General features: G+C 33.4%; 1 protein-coding gene across 1 annotated transcript; it reads left to right on the forward strand.

Moving 5' to 3' along the window:
* Positions 1-12,326: 12,326 nt before the first annotated feature.
* Positions 12,327-14,677, forward strand: LOC145160265 (F-box/FBD/LRR-repeat protein At1g13570-like). The gene is made up of 4 exons (XM_079079391.1): positions 12,327-12,472; positions 13,021-13,859; positions 13,939-14,109; positions 14,189-14,677. The coding sequence occupies exons 1-4, from the start codon at positions 12,469-12,471 to the stop codon at positions 14,480-14,482; spliced, it is 1,308 nt and encodes a 435-aa protein (XP_078935517.1). The 5' UTR covers positions 12,327-12,468; the 3' UTR covers positions 14,483-14,677.
* Positions 14,678-24,296: the final 9,619 nt, after the last annotated feature.

The raw sequence follows: 24,296 nt of genomic DNA on the forward strand, positions 1-24,296 counted from the left end.
CACTATTATACTCGTTGTTGTGATACTATACATGAAGTCCTCCACCCCGGACGTTTCTGCCATCCTTGGTTTGGGGTGTGACATATACTCCTCGCAACCGTAAACTACTTCGGCCGTAGACTCTGACCGACTTCGGACCGTAAACGAGGTTCACGGCCGTAAACCCTCGGACCGTGAACCCTCGCATATATATATATATATATATATATATATATATATATATATATATATATATATATATATATATATATATATAAGATTTCCTTCATTATTCACCATTTCTCACACTTTCACCTCAAGAAATCCAATTCTCTCTCAACTATCATCAAGATTCTCACTTTGATCTTCAAATAAGTAAGTGTTTCTTCCATTTATTAGTTGATGCCTTGCTTAATCTAGTAAAACCCTATGATTTCATCCATGAAATCATCTCTTTTGGTTAGATCTTCAAGAACACCAAGAACACACACTAGTTCTTTAGACCGTGAATACCCAACTCAAGCTTCAAAATGTAAGTATTCTTCCATATGCTAGTTATCCTATAGAAGCTCTTAACTTATACCCTTGAAAACAACCATTTCCAAGAACAATAAGAGTTTACGGCCATGAGCATCTCCCTTGGCCGTAAACTTCTATGAAGAACATCATTGGCCGTAAACTCCATGGCCGTACACTCCATTGTGTGGCCGTACACACCCCTTTGATCAATCATATGTGATTGATACACTTAGTCCAAGTGTTTCCTAGTCCCGGAGGGTGTTTCCTTGCGTGTAGTTGCTTCTAAACCCTATATTCATGCAAATATATTCCATTACATGTCATTTAGGATTCGTTTGTGTCTCAGGACTTCATTCGTGGAACTTCTCATCCTTACGTGAAGCTGCAATTGAATCACCCACATAAGGTAAGTTCATACCCCTATAATCAATCTTTCAACTGTTTTAAATACTTTTAGGGGGGGGGGAATACAGGTGAGAATCTTGATGATAGTTTAGAGGTTCAGTTCATACTAGATACTTGAACATACTATAAAGAGAAACAGGGAGGAAGATACAATACACGATAACATAGAGAACATACTATAAAGAGAATCAAGGAGGAAGATACAATACATGATAACAGAAGGAACACACTTTAACTATTAGAGAAGAACAAATCATGAAATAACACAGGAATTCCGAGTTTGCATAAACCAAGGTACGAATACCACGTACCAAAGTTAGCAAACACGAGGTAATACGTCATACCGAGTTTATACTAACAAAGGTACAAATACAACGTACCAGGGTTAGCAAACTTGAAGAATGACACATACGTCATACCATGTTATACTAATAAAGGTACGAATACCATGTACCAAGGTTAGCAAACACGAAGTATGATACAAGAAACACATAAACATATGCAAAACTCACAATAAATAAGACAATAATACAGAATACACGATTTGCATAAACCAAGGTACAAATACCACGTACCAAGGTTAGCAAACACGAGGTAATACGTCATACCGGGTTTATACTAACAAAGGTACAAATACAGCGTACCAGGGTTAGCAAACTTGATGAATGACACATACGTCATACCGGGTTATAATAATAAAGGTACGAATACCATGTACCAAGGTTAGCAAACACGAAGTATGATACAGGAAACGCATAAACATATGCAAAACTCACAACAATATCAAACTCACAACAGTATCAACTGATGCGTTAAGAGTACAAGATTACATTACTTCTAATAGTTGTCCAAACATTAGAATAACGCCACATAACTTACTCATAACATGATATTCAGTTAGAAGGGGACCCATAATTCTAACTTTATGATTCCTCGGTAGATGCATCAGGGATATATATATATATATATATATATATATATATATATATATATATATATATATATATATATATATATATATATATATATATATATATTAATTGAGTCCAGCAGATAGTAGGATGTGTGCTTTCCGCTTCATTTCCTATTCTTTGTTTGGTTGTGGGCTTAGAGCAGATTCACCCAGCCTACTATCTATTCAATCTTAGCTATATATATATATATATATATATATATATATATATATATATATGTTCCGTATACACCAAGTAATCATAAGGGGTACTAGGTATGGGTCAGGTCATAGGACACTAATTCAATGCACCATTTTCTAGTACAAAACATACTTTTCAAATAGAACATTTGGTATACAAAACTAGAAACTTGTCAGTAAAGGGTTTAATCCATTTTATTAAACCAGTGTAACTTAAAGGACCTTAGGTGGTTAATTCTATAATACCTTAGTTTATACATTAGGGTTATATATAATAAATACCCGATAGGTAGTTGGATGTGTGCTTTCCGCCTCATTTCCTGTTCCTTGTTTGGTTGTGGGCTTAGGGCAGATTCACTCAATTCACTATCTGTTCGATATTAGATTATATATAGCTAGTATAAACTAAGTGATCATAGAAGGAACCATTGTGGTTACCATTTTTACTAAAAGAAATAAGGGTTTTCTTAAAGAATCTTTTCATCAAATATAAATGAACTATTACAGTTCACTCCGTGAGTACAAAGTGAATACACCAGGGTTATATACAACGAAGATCTAACAACCAATGGGATGTGTGCCTTCCGCCTCATTTCATGTTTCTTGTTTGGTTGTGGGCTTAGGGCAGATACACACAACCGATTGTTTGTTTACTCTGAGTTTTATATAACTTGTATCCATTTAGTACTCATAGAATGGATTGTAGAGTCATTTTTATTTATCTTTCATCAAAGCAGGAAATATGGGATTTTCTGGAGGAACAAGCGAACTTTTCTAAAAGAACTTACAACTTACTACAACTTTCTTATAACTTACATTACATCACTAAAATCTTATGAACTTACCAGCTTAAATGTTGATCTACTCTTTCAAAATAACTTGTACTCTCAGGAGACCAGTAGACATGTACGCGCTCTGGGATTCAGAAGATGGAGCATAATAGCTTCATGTCTTGTTTGTTATTTACTTTGTAGTCTATATTATGTGAACCACATACTTTGTAAACACTTTCTTTATAATTAAAGGGTTGTTTATTACTTTGATTACTATGATGCATGACTTGTGATACTAAACATGACGTCCTCCACCATGGAACGTTTCCGCCGTTCCGGTTTTGGGGTGTGACAGATTGGTATCAGAGCATTGTTTATAGTGAACTAAGTATATCAACCGATAAAAGATATACAATTATAAATACAATGGGGCCGAAGTGCTCTGGATAATATTATATTTTAAAAATATAACTATACCCTACGAAAGTATACATACCTGCTTATACATATATACATGCTAGAACAAGTATCACAAGAAGAACAAAACAAAAGTATTTAAGGGTTGAACACTGCGGTCAAACCTGGACAGTTATGTAATCATATCTGGAATCAATATAGCCTGATGAACTATATTCATTCGATATTTTCCCAACATGTGTTTGGGAGTGATGCGGTGTTGCAACAGTCTTAAAACTTACCTAACTTTATTTAAGGGATTTCAAGATCATAACATAAAGTTAAAATACTATGGGAGTATTTTATGATACTATAAGGCAACAACAAGTTTAAAACATACCAAGTTCAATACATTAAAATACTATAGGAGTATCTTAGGAACTATAAACAACATATGTGAGAATTTAAAAGACCCTTCTGGTATGTCTATGATTTCGGAATGTATACTTCCAAGGTTTTATATAATTGAGATTTTATAGACTTAGAATTTGTGATATATGCTCCACTTACTGTTCCTTGTTTGGTTGTGGTTTTGGAGTAGGGTCACTTATTCGAAGGTCTATTTAATCTTAAATTATATACAACTTGTATACATTGCACAATTATAGGAAGACCTGGATAGGATCACCCCATAAAGTTACATTTAAATTCATTTATTCTTTAGACACTTCCATTCTCGCACGCAAACCCAGATAGATATAACCACTTCCTCATAGCGGTTAACAGAAGAGTCAAGGAGGAACAAGAGCAGGTTCATGAGAAGTTTTTAGAAACAGATCAGCCGAAGAAACTAAACGTTTTATGCGTCACACTAATAAATAATAACCTTAATTTACTTAGTGAGTTAGTGAAGACACTACTCACACTATGTGTTAAGATTATTACTTTTCATACAGCCAGTAATAAATATTCAGTTCACAGAAATTCATTCGAGGATAACCACTTTTGATTCATAAAGTTTATTTTATATATAGACTACTATTATGAATTTTTTTCCAGAATCCTATGAAAGTCAGAACCAGATACACTAGGAAACAAGGATAACTTAGTTCAAATATCACTCGTACAGAACCCACTTCTACTTACTATCATGGACATATCTCAAAAATGTTAACATAAACATTGGGAGTAGTCCAGTAAAGTGTGAAATTGTTTTTGTACATTTAAGTTGATGGAATACAACTAGTGATGACCATCATTACTCACGAGATCATTCTTCACCATGCAACAGAATCACGTCTTCACAAGGAGGAAACCAACCAACAGGCGAGGCACCAATTCTGCAGATAGAATCTGCTACTTTTCACGCTGCGGTCACAGCTTCTGTGACAGCCGTCATGGCACATTTCAATGCTAATAACGCCAGCGGAAGCGGAAGTAGTGCCGGTTATACTAATCGCAGTAACAATCAAGGGAACCAGCGAGTGTCGATTGACAAAGACACCTCAGACCACAAACCTAAGAACAAGAAACGAAAGTTCTCGGATAAAAAGGGGAAAAAGTTGACTCAAGGTTCTAACAAGAGACGAAAGCCCGTGACTACCCCTACAGTCACAACAACAGTCACAACATCTGGCACTTCATCTTCCACTACAACCCCCGTCAAACAGTATGCTGGGAATCTTCCAAGGTGCAACAAATGCACCTACCACCACAACGGACCCTGCCGAGAGTTACAATGTAGAAATTGTAACAGAAAGGGGCACACTGCCCGTTTCTGCAGGGCGCCGGCACAGCCAATCTCCCAAGTAAAACAGGTGTGTTTCAAGTGCGGTGAATCTGGACACTTTAGGAAGGAATGTCCAACGGAGAGAAATGACGAAGGAGTTCGCTTCTGCAGAACTCTGACTCAGCACATCACTTCAACCACCGATGCTGGTATAATTCAGGTATGCCATGCATGTGGTGAAATGGGACATGCCAAGAGAGACCACCCAACAGAGAAAAGCGACGGAGGAGAAGGAGGAATCTAATGAAAAAACATAAGGGAACAACGAGGAACCCCGCTTTTGAAATTTTTGGTACGTCTCCTAAATAGAATTACTTTAAAATTTTAATTTATATTTATATAAGATTAAAACTTGGGGAAAACATTTAAAAGTAATTATAATAACTCACTCGTCTGAATAAGTCAAAGTATTCATGAGAGAACTAAAGATCCGTTCAGGGAAGCTATGATGGCTTAGTATGTACATCAGAGTTGTGCATAGCTAAGATTTTGTAGACTTAGAGTGATTGATTCCGCCTTAATACGTGTTCCTTGTCTGGTTGTGGATTTAGGGCAGAGTCACTCAGTCGACCGTCTTAATCATCCTAATTATACATAACTTGTATATGCCGGGCGATCTAACATCCCGTTATTTTCTGTTTGTAAAGTCAATTCTAGTCAACCAAAGTCAAACAAAGGTCAACTAAAGTCTTTTTTATTGTTTGGGTTTATTTGGGTTATAATAATAACCTTTATTTGTTAAAATCCTTAAAATGTATACAATTTAATTAGGAAGGAAAAGGCTTAAAAACCGAGAAACTTTGCATCTTAGTCCTTTGCTTCGGACCGCAAACACTTCGGACCGCAAAGAGTTTACGGCCGTACACTCCTCGTACCGTACACTCCTCGGACCGTACACTCCTTGCAGCCGTATACTCCTCGCAGCCGTAAACTACTTCGGCCACAGACTCTAACCGACTTCGGACCGTAAACGAGGTTCACGGTCGTAAACCCTCGGACCGTGAACCCTCGCATATATATATATATATATATATATATATATATATATATATATATATAAGATTTCCTTCATTATTCACCATTTCTCACACTTTCACCTCAAGAAATCCAATTCTCTCTCAACTATCATCAAGATTCTCACTTTGATCTTCAAATAAGTAAGTGTTTCTTCCATTTATTAGTTGATGCCTTGCTTAATCTAGTGAAACCCTATGATTTCATCCATGAAATCATCTCTTTTGGTTAGATCTTCAAGAACACCAAGAACACACACTAGTTCTTTAGACGGTGAATACCCAATTCAAGCTTCAAAATGTAAGTATTCTTCCATATGCTAGTTATCTTATAGAAGCTCTTAACTTATACCCTTGAAAACAACCATTTCCAAGAACAATAAGAGTTTACGGCCATGAGCATCTCCCTTGGCCGTAAACTCCTATGAAGAACTTCATTGGCCATAAACTCCATGGCCGTACACTCCATGGCCGTACACCCATGGTCGTACACTCCATTGTGTGGCCGTACACACCCCTTTGATCAATCATATGTGATTGATACACTTATTCCAAGTGTTTCCTAGTCCCGGAGGGTGTTTCCTTGCGTGTAGTTGCTTCTAAACCCTATATTCATGCCAATATATGCCATAACATGTCATTTAGGATTCGTTTGTGTCTCGGGACTTCATTCGTGGAACTTCTCATCCTTACGTGAAGCTGCAATTGAATCACCCACATAAGGTAAGTTCATACCCCTATAATCAATCTTTCAACTGTTTTAAATACTTTTAAGGGGGGAGGGGGATACAAGTTGAACACAATGATAATTGTGTAAATGTTTTGTTAGAAACATCATTTTAAAGGATTGTTTATGTTTCATGAGTAATGAAAACATTTCAAAAACTCTTTTTAAGTTATGTTACTTTATAGTTTATAAAACTCCGTTTTTAAAGTATAATCATAACTTAGTAGATAAATGAGTCTTTTATTCAAGTCAGTAACAATTCAAGTAAACATACTAGTAAACTATAATAGGTATAGTTTAGAGTTTCAGTTCATACTAGATACTAGAACATACTATAAAGAGAAACAGGGAGGAAGATACAATACACGATAACATAGAGAACATACTATAAAGAGAATCAAGGAGGAAGATACAATACATGATAACAGAAGGAACACACTTTAACTATTAGAGAAGAACAAATCATGAAATAACACAGGAATTTCGAGTTTGCATAAACCAAGGTATGAATACCACATACCAAGGTTAGCAAACACGAGGTAATACGTCATACCGGGTTTATACTAACAAAGGTACAAATACAACGTACCAGGGTTAGCAAACTTGAAGAATGACACATACGTCATACCGGGTTATACTAATAAAGGTACGAATACCATGCACCAAGGTTAACAAACACGAAGTATGATACAGGAAACACATAAACATATGCAAAACTCACAATAAATAAGACAATAATACAGAATACACGATTTGCATATACCAAGGTATGAATACCATGTACCAAGGTTAGCAAACACGAGGTAATAAGTCATACCGGATTTATACTAACAAAGGTACAAATACAACGTACCAGGGTTAGCAAACTTGAAGAATGACACATACGTCATACCAGGTTATACTAATAAAGGTACGAATACCACATACCAAGTTTAGCAAACACGAAGTATGATACAGGAATGATCAGTGGTTAAACAATAATTATAGTTGAGTTAAAGGTCAATTCCTTAAGGTTTAGAAAATGGAACCCGATGTTTGGATTTGTATATACCTAAGACATCATCGGTTTCCAAGATTGGTTAAAAGAAATATAATACCTCTACAATAAAAGATTGACCAAGCAGAAAACTCTATACTCCGAAATGAGTAGAGATAGGTAGCTCTTTGATTTTTTCTAATACAGCCTGTTGGGAAGAAACTCTTAGAACAAGAAATTTCATTAAGGCTTTTTGCAAACAAAGAATCTTTGAGACTTCGGACAACATACTGCAGTATGCATCTAGGGACTGTTAGCTAGTATAATTTGAAAGGAGTAATACCTAATCCTAAAGAATTTATACGTGACATATCAATGCAGCAAGTGTCAACACAAAAGAATCTTTTTGGATTTTTGAAAATTTTGAAATTAAAAAAAAAAATAAAGAAATCTTTTTGAAATTTTGAAAAATTTGAAATTTAAAGACAAATATAAAGAAAATCTTTTTGGACTTTTTAAATTTTGAAATTTAAAGACAAAAATAAAGAAAATCTTTTTGGATTTTTTAAAATATTGAAATTTAAACACATAAATAAAGAAAAGAAAGTTATGTTGGTGCATCGGCCTACAAAAAATCGTAGCCTATCACAACTAAGACATAACTGAAAGAACGAAAAAAAAAAATCTAAAATGAACAGTAGATTCAGACTGCTTCAGACGATCGGAACAATTTAGAAATAAAGATCAAAATCTGAAATGAACAGTGAAATCTGATGTCTTCCGATGCTCGGAACATTTCAGAATTAACAATTGAATTTCAATATTAACAGTGAATTCTGATTGCTTCCGATGTTTGGAACATTTCAGAATTGCACAAATGATTTTGGAGCCGATTCAGCCTCAATCATTGCGAGCCCTTGAAGAATTCGATTGAAAGTAGCTTCCGGTAATGCTTTTGTAAAGATATTGGTCAATTGATCTGCTGATCTAACAAAATGTACTTCAACATTTCAGTCTTCAATAGGGTCTTTTACGAGATCATATCGTAAGGCTATATGTTTTGTCTTATAGTGTTGAACTGAATTATTACAAATACAAATTGCACTTTCTGAGTCACAATAAAGAGGAATCTTCTTTATGCTAATTCCATAGTCTCTTAATTGACTTTGTATCCAAATTATTTAAGATGTGCATGAAGTAGCTACAATGTATTCTTCTTCAATAGTTGAAAGTGAAACACATGTTTGCGTCTTTAATTGCCAACTTATCATCTTACCATCCAGAAATTGGCAACCACTTGTAGTACTTTTACAATCTAGTCCACAACCTCCGAGATCAACATCTGAGAAAGCCAGTATGAAAAAGCTAGAATTAGTTGGATACCGCAAACCAAGTGATGATGTTCGTTTAAGATATCTAAAAATGTTTTTCATTGCAAGCATATGTGGGTCTCGAGAATTAGCTTGATAATGAGCACAATAACACACTGGAAACATAATTTCTAGTCTACTCACTGTGAGATACAAAAGCAACCAAATCATTTGTCAATATTGAGTAAGATATGTAGCAGGTTTATCAAGAGATGCAGTTAATTATGTTCTGAATGCCATGGGAACTTTCACTTTGGAATCATCTGTCATACCAAATTTTGTTAGTAACGATTTAGTATAAGCCTCTTGATTAATGAAAATTCCTTCCTTACTTTGTTTTATATTTAATTCAAGAAAGAAATTTATTGGTCCCATCGAACTCATTTCAAATTTAGTTTCCATCAAATTCACTAGTCAGTGAAGGATTAATGAATCTGAAAATGATGTCATCAACATAAATCTAAACAATCATAAGATGTTCACCTTCTTTCTAACGAAAGAAAGTAGGATCAACTAAACCTTGTTTAAATTTGGTTTGTATAAAAAATCGAGTCAGAGTTTCTTATCATGCACGATGAGCTTGTTTCAAACCATAAACAGCTTTATCTAGAATATAACAGTGATCTAAATATTTTTCATTTACAAAACCTGGTGTTTGTTCAACATACACAATTTCTTCAAGCTCTCCATTAAAAACGCACACTTCACGTCCATTTGAAAAACTTCAAAATTTTTATGAGCAGCTTATGCCAAAAAGATACGAACAGATTTCAATCGATCAACAGGAGCAAATGTTTCTTCATAATCAATTCCTTCTTCTTGACAATATCCTTTTACTATAAGACGTGCTTTGTTCCGAATGACATTCCTTTCTTTATCTATTTTGTTTCTGAAAACCTATTTAAGACCAACAACAAAAGCGTCTTTCAGATTTGGAATCAATCTCCAAACCTTGTCTCTTTCAAACTCATTTAATTCGTCTTGCATTGCTTTCACCCAGTATGCATGATCAAGACCAATTTTAACAGCTTGAGGTTCGACTTTAGAAATAAAAGAACTGAACATGCAAATTTCCGTTTTTGAAAATAAAGCAGTCTGTTTTTCTTTTTATTGAGCATGAATTAAGACTCCTGAAAAAATATCTCCAATGACTTGATTTTTTGAATGATCTTTTGTCCATTTTGTCAAAGATGTATAATTCTGATTATATTTAGGATCAATTTAAGCAATTATTTCTTCAACTTCCGATTGTACATCAGTGTCATCATATACTGAACTCTCCCCCTGGACATGTGTGTTTGGATTTAAGTTCTCCCCTAGACACGATCATGAATATTTAAATTCTCCCCCAACATAAGATCATCAGTATGTGCATCAAAATTGGAATTAGAAATTGGAGTAACCATGTTCGAAAGAGGAACAAAGTTTTTTGAATCTTCCCCCTTAGAAATATGAGTATGTGTGTTGTCATGAATTTCAATATTCTTAATTGCATCATCAACTAGCTCTAACAATTCATCTTCTTTGTTGTCCTTTGCTTTCTCTTAAGAAGAAATGGCCTTTTATGGCTCATGAAAATCTTCATAAAGAGTCATAAGAGGACAAGTTTGAGAACTGGAAGATGGAAAAAACTCATCAGATTAAACATTTAGATTATGTTGAGAGTTGTTGACAAATTTGTCATCAATTTTCTTAGATTTCTTGTTGACAACTTGGAAAGATTTTGACGTCAAGGTGTATCTCAGAAAAATTATTTCATCAGATTTAAAATCAAACTTGTTGCAATGTTCCTTCGAGTTGTAGATAAAGCACCTACAACCAAAAACATAAAATAATTTGACGTTGGTTTTCGTCTATTCAAAATTTCATATGGAGTAATATTTTTTTTATTGATAAATGAACAATTTTGAGTAAAACATGTAGCTCCAGTCGTTTCAATCCATAAATATAAAGGAAGATTGACAAATGTTAACATTGTCCTCGCAGCTTTACATAAGGAACAGTTTCGTCTTTCAACTACGTCATTCTGTTGTAGCGTATACGAGATGAAAAGTTATGACTAATGCCTTTGTTGATCAATAATTCTTCAAATGCTTAATTTTTGAATTCCGAATCGTTATTATTTCTAATCTTCCAAACTGGTTTTTGTAATTGTAACTCTATCGGGTCGTTACAGGTGCCTGGCTTTGTTAATGACAAACATTATGGAATGTTGGTGAATAGTAATGGGTATTCCACCATTCATATTGCATTAGTAATATTCGGTCAATATTGGAAGTAATAATTAGAGAAGATCATAAAAATACCCTTATAGTACAGTCACAAATTCACAACTCTTCTAGTGACAAAATGGTTCACCATATTTGAGTTAATTTTTTTTCATAAGTTTCAGGCCACTAACATATATAAGGAAGAATAATTTGCCATAAAAAAGCTTATTTATTCATGATTTAAAGACTTTGTTTGCTTATGGAAACAACCTTTAAATCCTTACTTTATAAACAAGTAATGCCTTAAACATAACTTAGCAGCTACATTTAGAAAGAAAAAAAATGGAAAAATAATACTAAAAGTATGTTGTTATTCCTTATATGCAGTGTAAACATATATGGAGGCCTATATTAACTTTCCAAAAAAGTCATTGTGGATAAAGAGAAGACTTCAACATAGATAGTCGTGGGATCGATTATCCGAATGATAGTCGTGGGATCGATTATCCCAATGATGTTATACAAGGAGGTGCTGAGCCATAATGGTACGGGAGGCCGGTTCTAGTACCATTCAAACATATTTGGAAACTTATATTAACTTTGAGAGAGAGAGAGATTCCCCTATTTCTTTGCTGAAAGTTTTTCTTAAATATGCAAAGAATGAGAGTCTAAGAATTTAATGGGAGAGAATAGTGTGATGAGGTGGACTAGGGGTAAGCTATTGTTTTTATTTTATTTTTTTTAAATCTAAAAGTAAATAAAAATATATATATAATTAAAAAAAAGCGTATAAAAATCAATTATATATGTAAGGGATCAATATCGACAGATTTTGAGAAGACATATTGACATACACCTTTATGATTACAAAAAAAGTTATAGCTTAAAACTCAAATTCTGAAAAACTAAAGGACCATTTACGAAGTTTAGTCTAAAACAAAAAATGCACGAGTTTCTAAACGTGACTGGTAGTCGTATGTATTTATAACGCTTCTGTACTATGTAGGAATCAGAACAAAAGAAAGCACAGTTCATAATCCAGGATATTTAGATGTTACTCACTTTACTCTCTCTCTCTCTCTCTCTCTCTCTCTCTCTCATTTAGCACTGTGGGCGGATAGTAAACCCTGATTAAATTCTCAGTTCTTCGATTGTAAGATGGGTAAGCTTTTACATAATAAATCTCCATGTTTTTTATTCTTTGCAAGTCGTGTGGGGAAGAGATTTTGCATAGATTATGTTTTTTTAGGATTTTTTTGATCATTTCAGTAGGAAACTTAAACTCTGTTTTTGGTAGTCATTCTGAATCATCACGCATCCACCGGAAAACAGAAATCAGGGAATCGATTTCATGAGTTCAAAAATGAAGAGTAAAATCTAGATTTTGCCAGTAGAATGCATATTATGTGATCATGTAAGTTGCTTTAAGTTAGGTTTTGTCAGGGAAGCCATTGATGCAACTAGATGCTCAAGGATAGATCAAAATCAAACCAAAATGGAATAGTTTCCTTTTACACATAACCTCTGACGTCAGCTTGTTTGGCGATAGCCCATCACTACATAAAAGTAACACATATATTCCCACACCTCCTATTTATAATAAAGGAAATTAAGAAGAGTATCAGAAATTTCAAAGTTGTTCCATGTTACGTATTGCATTCCATTTTATATCAAAACAACTTAGTCCTGGATTCTCCTTGAATTTGACAGAGAATTATGGAGGGGGACGTGTAACTTGTGCTGAAGAAGATAGAATCAGTAACTTGCCTGAACACTTGATAGACTCAATCTTAGAGAGGCTTCTGCTTGAAGAGACTGTAAGGACAAGCATTTTATCAAAAAAGTGGAGGTACAGATGGACCAAAATGAGGGCGCTAGTTTTTGATGAGCATTTCTTCAAAAAATATGCAGAAAATGGAGCTTTTGGTCATAATGGGTTTATAAGGATCATAAACAAAGTTCTGATCCTTCACAATGGTCCTATCTCGAAATTTCTTCTCCATATACCAAGTATAAATATGTTTCTTGATAGCTTTGAAGAAGTTGACCAATGGATGCTACTCTTATCAAGAAATGGTGTCAAGGAACTCATCCTAACTAATTCAAGTCAATGTTATAAACTTCCTTCTAATGTGTTTTCTTGTCTTGAATTGACAAAGTTGAAACTGGAAAACTGTTTTTTCAAGCCACCAGATGAGTTTAAAGGATTTGTCAATCTTAATGATCTTGATCTCCAAAATATTGATTTTGGGGCTAATTTGTGTGGAACTGAGGTCAACTTACCACAACTTACGAAATTGAACATGCATACATGCACAAATGTTTACAATTTCAACATCAAGGCTACAAAACTGCAGACTTTGTTTGTCATCAGTTGTCCTGATGCCATATTACTTCGCTTATTGCAGAGTCCATGCCTTACTCTGATTTGTATATCTTTTCAGAAACCCATTGAAGATAATGTACAAGTTGAAAAAACGACATTGCCCATTATGTTAAGTAACTTGCCCAAAATTGTAGTTTTATATCTCGATGGTGTTTTCTTTAAGGTATGATAAAAGTGAACTTTTAATGTTTAAACTTTGATCTTTTGTGTAGGTAAGTTTAAATCTCACTTTCATTTCATAGGCTTTGATTGAAGAAAAGATTCCAAAATGGCTTCCACATCCGGTCAATAGTTTAAAGAGATTGTTCTTTTTGAATTTTCAACTTGGTGATTTGGATCAACTTCATGGTGCTCTTTGTTTGCTTCGAAACTCGCCCAATCTAGAAAGACTTTCTGTGACATCTTTTCAAATGGTAAAATAGCGAGTGCTAAAAGTATATTTGTTAGAGTTGGATGCTTAAGATGGTTGCATTTTTATGTTTTTTTTTTCAGAGATTTAGACTCATTCGATATGACTTGGAACCAGCTTCAGATCATTTAGAAGACCCAAACTGTTTGGACTGTACATTGGATCAGTTGCAAACTGTTGAGATGACACGTTTAGAAGGATCAAAACCGGAATTGCTTTTTATAAAGCTTATTCTTGCTCATTCACCTTCTCTCCTGAAGTTTACCATTAGACCAAGTAAATTTTCTGATGTTCAAAAAAGACTTGACATTGCTAAGGATGTTATGCAGTTTCCTCGAGCCTCACCAAAAGCAAAAATGTTCTACTTAAATCCCTAGCCATAACTTTGTAAGATTGTTAACAACATTGTAAATTAGGTTGAAACATTCTACCTTATGAGCATGTTTGCGTTATGATGTAATTTGGTTTTTTCCTTCCGTTTGGTGTGTGATAACACATGTAAATAGTTCTATGTATGAATACATTATGATATTTAGGATTTTGAATGAAAGCTAAGTTTTACGACCACTAAAGGTTTTAGTGTTGGCTAAAGGGTGCTTGGTTTTGTTAATGACAGAATATGGAATGTTGGTGAATAACAGTGGGTACTCCACCATTCATATTGCATTAATGATACTTGGTTGGTTAATTTGTGGCTATACCGATATAGTATAGCCCAAATTCGGAACTAATCTATTATCTAGTGCCAAAAAATGATTCACCATATTTAAGGTATTTTTTTCTTCAGAAACTTCTTCAATTTTGAAACTACAAGTGCATATCAGAATATCTCTTGATCATAATGCAAAACTCGGAATTGGCTTCAAGTCTCGAAATGGAAACAGACAAGCAGGACTTCAAAAATCTTTGAAAATGTTTTATATGTGTACAAATATGTAACTATTCGATAAAAAATGTGAATTTTACAACCTTGTGTTGCCTTTATATTGCTAGATTGTAATTTAGTATCTTGTAAAAAGATACAAGATTATATTTATATGTTAATGTAAAATGTGAAATTTACAACCTTGTGTTGCCTTTATATTGCTAGATTGTAATTTAGTATCTTGTAAAAAAATACAAGATTATATTTATATTTTAATGTAAACTATGTGAATACCCATGCGTTACAAAAAATACAATTATATACTATTTATAAATATATGTTATTAAAAATTATCATGTCGTTATTAAGTTTGAAATAATAATTTTAATATTATGTTGCCATGGATGTGAAGGTTGCGCCACAGTTTTTTTTCTCTTTTTTTTGGGAAATTTCTACAAATATTGTAAGGTAGTTATTAGCGTCCGACATTTAAATATCATGGTAGTTTGAGCAATAGTATTTCAGGCCACTGATGTTTGTAAAGAAGAAGAATTTGTCATCTAAATGAATATTCATGGTTCAAAATTTTTGTTTGGTTATTGAAACAATATTTAAATCCTTACTTTATAAACAAGTAACCCTTAAACACAACTTAGCAGCTACAATTAGAAAGAAAAATAGAAAAATAATTTACCAAACTACAAATTTGGTCCTATGTTTAGCATAAAAAATGTTTGAGTCCGAAATCTTTTCAACTTGCACCATAAGTCCAAAATCATAAACTTTTTTGTGGCCCTGGTCGTTAGAAAAGTTGAAAACGTTGTTTCATCCTTTTAATTTCTTCTCTCTCTCTCTCTCTCTCTATATATATATATATATATATATATATATATATATATATATATATATATATATATAGTAGGATCAAATGAGAACACTTAAAAAGTTGAGAACGCGAGAACAGTTCTAAGCCCTCTACATTTTAAAATCAAAGGTTAATATTAACGGGCCATTTAATATAAATTCTGAAAGTTATAGGATTAAACTGTAATTAATTTCTTAACTAACTAAAAGGGTACTATAGTCATTAGGTTTTATCCTATTTTTATCAGCTCCTAAAATCTATCTCTCTCCCACAATTTATTATTTTAAAATCAAAGGTTAATATTAACAGTTCTACCGATACACGTCTCTCCCCCACGATTTTCTCTCAACTATTCGACCGCTTCCCACTGCTCCTTTTACATCGATTTCGGAATGAGCCCACTCTGTTCCACCATCGTCTCCACTGATATCTCCATCTTTTGTACCATTCTCCTCTCTGCTTAGTAACATCATCTCTATCCCATAGATCCGAGCCCTAATTACTGAAACGATAATGATAGAAGATCAAGAAGGATCTCAAGTCCTCACTCATCCACCGCCTCAGCCACTGTGACAACCCTAGACAATCACGGGTTCTGCGATCAAAATCAAGAGAGATTATAGGTCAATAGATAACACAAAGGTATATCTGTCTCTGATTACTCAAAACCTTGATGCGAATACAGTTGTTTTTTTGTTCAATTTAGTTGATTTCAGTGAATGTTAACTATGGATGCCAGACTGAAGCTGTAATCTATATCGCTCAGATTCGAAGGAAACCCTATAGTTTCCGCCTTCCGCTTTTTATTTTCTTTATTCGGTTGTTTCATTAGGGTTTCATTGGGTTCAAAATTTTAACGATGGCAGCCATCGACGTTACAAAATATTCTCATAGTCCGACATACAAAGCCGTAGTAACAAAAGATTAAGGCGGTCTGAGAAAAATCAACGCTGGACTACCACGCCTCTGTGACCCATCGAAGATCCACAACGAATCAATCTCTTTAACCGAGGAAGCCAAAGCCGATACCATATTAGAAATTCTTTGTCTCTTAACAGTGTTTTCTATTCATTTATGAATAAATGTTTATTCAAATGTATTCATAAGATTAGATGTATATTCATTACTGATTGAAGTGTATTCATTAATGATTAAATGTGTATTTAAATGTATTCATAAGATTAGATGTATATTCATTAATGATTGAAGCAATTCATATTTAGATGTTTTCACTTATGGCGATGTTTCTTTAATTGTGTTTTATTCATTTATAAATATAAATTAATTCATCATTTCATTTAAGATTATTACCGACTTCATATATGACTACAAATATATATTTATTCATGCATGATTACTAATATTCGGATAAATGATTAATGCGTCAGTATTTTTCATATGGTTGGTAAAAAAAACCTTAAAGCAAAAAAAAAATAACGTTTATTTTTAATTATGGTAAAAACGTTTTATTGATTTTGTTAATTAAAAATAGATTATATAAGTTCCTAATATTTAGGTAAAAAATCTATCAATCCTATTAAATCCCATGATTTTAGGAATTAATTAATTACTCATAAATTATCCATAATTAATTATATTTTAAAATTTTTTTTATGCCCTTATATGATGATTGGTTCACAATTGTTCTCGCGTTCTCAACCTTTTAGGTGTTCTCATTTGATCATTTCCCTATATATATATATATATATATATATATATATATATATATATATATATATATATATATATATATATATATATATATATAAACATATATATATATATATATGTTTATATATATATATATATATATATATATATATATATATATATATATATAAACATATATATATATATATATATATATATATATATATATATATATATATATATATATATATATATATATATATATATATATAGGCTTACGTTATTCTATTCAAACTAATTATTGTACGGATATCGTATGCTATGAAAATTACTAAGAGAATAAGTTGTTTAACAATGCGAATACGTTCAACCTTACAAAAATAACGTCATTTTCATGCATTCTCGCTAATTATTATTTATTTTTGTTATCACACATCGTTTTTCACTCATTTTCATTCTGACAGAATACGACCCAATAAACATTCTGACAACCATTCTGACAGAAATTAGAATAATAATAATAAGTGTATAATAACCTTATAGACGATTTAATTAGTGACAATGTGTTAATGACAATAGTTATGTAAGATTGAACGTATTTATATTATCAAACAACAAATTTTTTCTTTATCATTCTCATAGCATATGATATCCATACAATAATTAGTTAGAATACTTGAACTTAGCTCTCTCTCTCTCTCTCTCTCTCTATATATATATATATATATATATATATATATATATATATATATATATATATATATATATATATATATATATATATATATCCTTCTTTAGTTTAAAAATTAATTAAAAAAATACCCAACCCAATCCACCCACCCCTCCACCATAACCCCTTGCATACCACCCCTTCCCCCCTCTCTCCTTATTTATATTTATATATATATATATATATATATATATATATATATATATATATATATATATATATATATATATATATATATCCCTCAACCAGAAGAACAAAAAAATCCAATCAATCAAACCCAACATCTTCCTCCGGTACACCTTCTTCCTCCGGCTTCCCCAATGTATTCGTCCCCCACCATGATCACAACAGCTAAACCACCACCAACCGAACTTCGGTTTAAGTTGGTTTTTGAACGAGATGAAATCGATAAAGCTAGTCGGATTCATTGATCTTGGCAACTTGAATATGATGGGTTGTGGTAGAAATCCACTCCTGCATCACCTAGGTGTGCGTGTGTTTGTTTATATCGCATATCCGACTTAAGGTTGACAACTCTAATGTGAGATCCGAAAATGCTAGCTTAGAGAAAACAATCAGATATTGGTTTAACTTATAGAAAACCATTATATCTTGCTATAGATAAGAGTTCCTAGTTTTATCACATGACTCTCTCTCTCTCTCTCTCTCTCTCTCTCTCTCTCTCTCCGCCTCTCCGCCTCTCCGCCTAAATGCTCGACCGACTTCAAAATCTGGTTGCTCTTGTTGTACCTGAATTTTGAGGAGGGGGATAACAAATTTCTGGTTATTGCTTATCGGAGCTGTGACTGTTCGAAGAACAAGATTCTTACGTCCACATGCTCTAATGATTTCTAAATGTTTTCGACAGTCCATTAATTCACAAATTTTCTTCATTTATAGCTCGCTTATCAATGGATGTACCTTCGTTTAACATGACTAGAGAAAGATAGATATGGGGAGAGATAGAAAGAGTGTGTGTGTGTGTGTGTGTGTTTGTGTTTGTAAGATATATATATATATATATATATATATATATATATATATAGAGAGAGAGAGAGAGAGAGAGAGAAAGAAAGAGAGAAAGAGAGGTATGGAAGGGGTACAATGGAGGGATGAGTATGGTGGCTAATTCTTTTTTGATTATTATCAATTTTCAAATTAAAAAAGAACTAAAACAGATATAAAAAAAGTAAAAAAGAAATTAAAAGGGTAAAACAGTGTTTTCAACTCTTTTAGGGATCAAAACCACAAAAAGTTTATGATTTTGGACTAGTGGTGAAAGTAAAAAAGAAGTTGAACCCATTCATATTTTTTTGCTAACGATAGGGACCAAATTTTCATTTTAGTCAACATAATATTGAAAGTATGTTGTTATTTCTTATATTTAGAACAAAATAACAAATGATTCATTGAGATCTGTGTTGTCATTTTCACACCCGTAAAAGGAAGAATATTCTTTTTTAAGCAAATTATGATAATTTCATAAGTGACATTTCTTCTTCCTAAAAAGAATATTCCTCTAAAATTATATGGACTAATGGGGTGTTTGAGATTGCTTTTAGAAACAACTTATTGGTTTATTGTCTTTTTGAAAAGTTAATAAGTAAAAAAAAGTGTGACAAATTCAAAAACACTTTTCAAAATCGGTATTCCATTAGCTTCAAAAATGATATTTAAAAAGCATGTAAAACTTGTTTTTAGTAAACCCCAATAACTTCAAAAAGGAGATTTTAAGGAAAATATGTTTTAACTTATTGACTTGTTAATTTTTTTCTTCACAAAAGCTAAATACTTATTTAAAAACATCTTCTGCAACCTATTGGGGATTTATAGCATCAAATATACAACTCATAGGCAGCCGGAAAAATCAAAACTTAATATACCTAAGTGCACATACAACCTAGAATCTATGTTCCACTATTATAGCAACAAACTTTCAAAAATCACAATATATATAATACTAACCTCATATTCACTTCCTTGTGATCTTGTACGTGCCAGTTTGTTACAAGATGAAGGATCCAAAAGAGAATCCCTCTAATTGTGTCAGACCCATAATACGAAAAGAGAGAAGGAATTAAATCAAGCTAGAGTTTATACGACAATCGCCAAAACCCTAAGAGAGAGGGTGTGACTTTCATCCATTGAGATAATGAGACAGAATTTGGATGATTTGAGGAGAATGAACAACTAGCTCTAGTGTTTACCCTAGTAGTCTATTTATAATTGAGTAAGGAGTATTCTAAAAGGATACAAACTCCAGCATTTATCACAATCCTTTCCTTAATTTAAACATGTCATATCTGTAAGGGTTAAAATGTTGTAATTAGTCGAAATATATTTTGCCTCTTCGAATGTTTTGTAATGTATTTTACTAAGGCGCTTTTATTCGAAACTTTAGTGTCTATGCATTAGCATATTTTGTGTACGCTTTCTGTTCCCTATAAATAGGGATATTTACTAGAGTTAGATAAGAGTTTTTACAGACCTGTCTTTGTACTTTGTAAACATTCGAAAGCGTAATAGAGCTGAAACAAGATCATATTTACATCCGGTGTTCAATTTCGCATTCTTACTTGATTCTATACTCTGATTCATTTTATACTCGTTTCTTTGATTCAACATCAACTTCTCCAGAGAAAGGCGAAAGTATGCAAAATAATCCAGTGGAGGGGGAGCACTTGGATTCGAACATTCTAGTTGAGGGAGAGCATTCTTTCGAGGGGGAAAATGAAAGATTGAATACTGATGTTGAGGGGGAGCATAATGTTGAGGGGGAGCATTTAGAAAACATTGAGAATAATAATGATTTTGATTATGTTTGTTCGATTGCAGGTTCAGAGAATGATGATTTATATGAAGATGCACCTTTGGAATTTGATCCAGCTTATCCGCCAATGGAAAAGTGGACAAGAGATCATCCGAAAGATCAAATAATTGGAAATCCACAAGAGGGTGTTTTAACAAGAGCTCAAATACGTGCAAAGAATGAGGTATTGAATACTCATCAAGAATTTTGCGTGTTTAATGTTTTCATCTCTAAAATTAAACCAAAAACAGTTAAGGTTGCAATGGAACACTCAGATTGGGTTGTTGCTATGCAATCTGAATTGTCTGAATTTGAACGAAACAAGGTTTGGAAATTAATTCCTAAACCTGAAAATGTTTCGATTGTCGGGTTAAAATGGATTTTTAAGAATAAAACCGACAAAGATGGAAATATTGTTCGGAACAAAGCCAGACTTGTTGTGAAAGGATATTCACAACAAGAAGGAATCGACTATGAAGAAACTTTTGCCCCTGTCGCAAGACTCGAGGCTGTTCGTATATTTCTGGCTTATGCAGCTCACAAAGACTTTGATGTTTATCAAATGGACGTGAAGTGTGCATTTTTAAATGGAGAGCTTGAAGAAACAGTTTACGTGGAACAACCCCCAGGTTTTATTAACGAAGAATATCCAGATCATGTTAATATTTTAGATAATGCAGTTTATGGTTTAAAACAAGCATCACGAGCATGGTATGCAACTCATACTTCATTTTTGAAACAATCTAAATTTAAACAAGGGTCTGTTGACCCCACATTATTTCGAAAGAAAGTTGGGAATCATCTAATAATTGTTCAAATTTATGTTGATGATATTATTTTTGGCTCAACTGACCCTGCTTTATCTAGAGAATTTGAAGATTTGATGAAAAGTAAGTTCGAAATGAGCATGACGGGAAAGATCAATAATTTTCTTGGACTAAATATTCGTCAAAACAGAGAAGGAATTTCTATTAATCAAGAAAAATATACGAAGAATCTGCTAGAGAAGTTTGGATTGACGAATAGCACAAAGTTACGAGTTCCTATGGCAACAGGCATAAAGTTGACACCTTCGTTAGATAAACCTGCAGTCGACATTGAAGGGTTTTAGGTAAAACAAATAAACTAGAAAAACAATTCCTAAGTTCACATGCAACCTACTTTGGATCTATGTTTTAACTATTGAACATACAACTTTGAATTGCAATACAAGAACCCTAGAGGAGAGAGGCTATTATCGAAAATAGTAAACTAGGGTTTAGGGTTTACATACCTTTCAATTGTTATAGCAAACAATTGATATTCCCTTGATCTTGATCTTGATCTTCTTGGAAGCTTTAGCACCACAAGTGTAATGCCTCTAATGGAGTCACACCCAAACTAGCAAGAAGGAAAGTAGAAGAAGAGAGAGGGGAGGGAGTATGCAATTTCGGCCACTAGGGTTTCTTCCAAAGAATTCAGTACCCAAAATGTGAGCCAGGAGGCTCCTTAAATAGTTGAGGGATCTAGGGTTTAAGGGAAACCCTAGTTATCCTTTGCTTAGGGCCTAAGCAAACCCAAAGGCCTTATCCAAGCCCCTATGGACGAAATTATTAGGGTTTCCCCTAAAGATTTCGTCCACCCTCTTCCAAGGGGGTTCTAGAGCCTTCCAATCAACTATTAGATAATTGCAAACTAGTCCCTGCACCTTATAATTAATTCTTTTAACCCCAAAATCAATTCTGATTAATTTCTGGCTAACAATTAATTAAACATAATGATTTCTAATTAATATATTAATCCATTAACATATTAATAAATCATTTATATATATATATATATATATATTAATTTATTAATCTTATAAATTAATATCTCTCCTTTCATAATTTCCTTGTCCAGTTGCTAGGTTGAGGGCAACCCAAAAGGACTGTGCTGCTGTCAATTCAAGTACATACCAATTATAGTTATGGGCTTAGACACCTAATCCAACAGTCTCCCACTTGGATAAGTCTGTAACTATAATTGCTAGTATGCCTTCTAAATTTGACCAGCAAATTGTAGCTTCCAAAAAGCTGCTGCCGAACTCTGACCCAGTCAGTTATGTGTCCTAAGATAAGTGATCATATAACCCTTCGTTCTGCTTGATATCCCCAGACAAAAGACATGGAATATAATCAATCTCTTTGTCCAGAATCTATGTTTCCCGATTCCTGATTTGTGATGATGTAGGACTTCTAATTGAACACATCAATTTAGTCCTGGCTGGGCCCAGCACATAAGTCAACACCAAATCATCGAGGGGCCCACAGATATCGCTTTTCCTGTTAGGGCAAAAGGAACGAATAAACGTTGACTCATATGCTTGTATCTTTTACTCATCAAATTATGCATGACAATACGTTTTATAACACCAAGTTACTGATGCGTTTTCGTATCACCAATGCACAACCGACTTGTAAATTACAACTCATATATCTTCGTTTCAAGATTATAAGATATTATCGTCTCAGTATTACTCGTGATGAATTCCATGAAGTAATACTCTGAGCGTGGGTTTATCCAATACTCAAATCTCAATTTCTGAGTACTCATGAACATTGCAGCAATTCTATTGCCATGTCTATCCTTAGACAATCTGCAATCCAATTCATGACAGTCTTAATTCACTACTTACTTCCAAGAGTACGAGCGACTGTGGAGTTTGAATAATCTCATTATTCAGGAAGTAAAACATGCAAAAATGAAACACAATAATAAACAATTGACAAAAGGTAGTAGCCAAACTTATAAATAATACTTTATTATTTAATCACCAAAAGTCAATTACATTTACTTTGTTACAAGTTTCAAAAACTAATCTAACTACTAAAACTAATATCATCTTTCAGTCCTATGCTCCGAGCATGCTGAATATGCTTAGCCCTACTCAGACCCTTTGTGAGGGGATCTGCTGGGTTATCTTCAGATGACACCCTCTTTACTATAAGATGGCCTTCTTCAACTCTATGTCTGATGAAATGGTACTTTCTGTCGATATGTCTGGTCTTACCATGATCTCTCGGTTCCTTTGTCAAGGCAACCGCTCCTTCATTATCGCAGAACAGTTCCATAGGCTCCTGGATGGTTGGAACAACTCCGAGATCCCCGATGAAGTTCCTCAACCAAGCTGCTTCTTTCGACGCTTCACTTGCTGCAATGTACTCTGATTCACAAGTAGAATCAGCCACCGTATTTTGCTTGGAACTCTTCCAAGTAACTGCTCCTCCATTCAGTAAAAACACCCAGCCCGA

Source organism: Lactuca virosa, chromosome 1 (genome assembly GCF_052849685.1).
Source record: "Lactuca virosa cultivar CGN04683 chromosome 1, Lactuca_virosa_CGN04683_v6, whole genome shotgun sequence".
Classification (NCBI taxonomy): domain Eukaryota; kingdom Viridiplantae; phylum Streptophyta; class Magnoliopsida; order Asterales; family Asteraceae; genus Lactuca; species Lactuca virosa.

Bases quoted from the DNA above. Each gene is read 5' to 3' on its own strand.
- LOC145160265 (XM_079079391.1), top strand. The intron at 13,860-13,938 runs GTATGATAAAAG...TTCATTTCATAG, and splicing joins TCGATGGTGTTTTCTTTAAG to GCTTTGATTGAAGAAAAGAT. The intron at 14,110-14,188 runs GTAAAATAGCGA...TTTTTTTTTCAG, and splicing joins CTGTGACATCTTTTCAAATG to AGATTTAGACTCATTCGATA.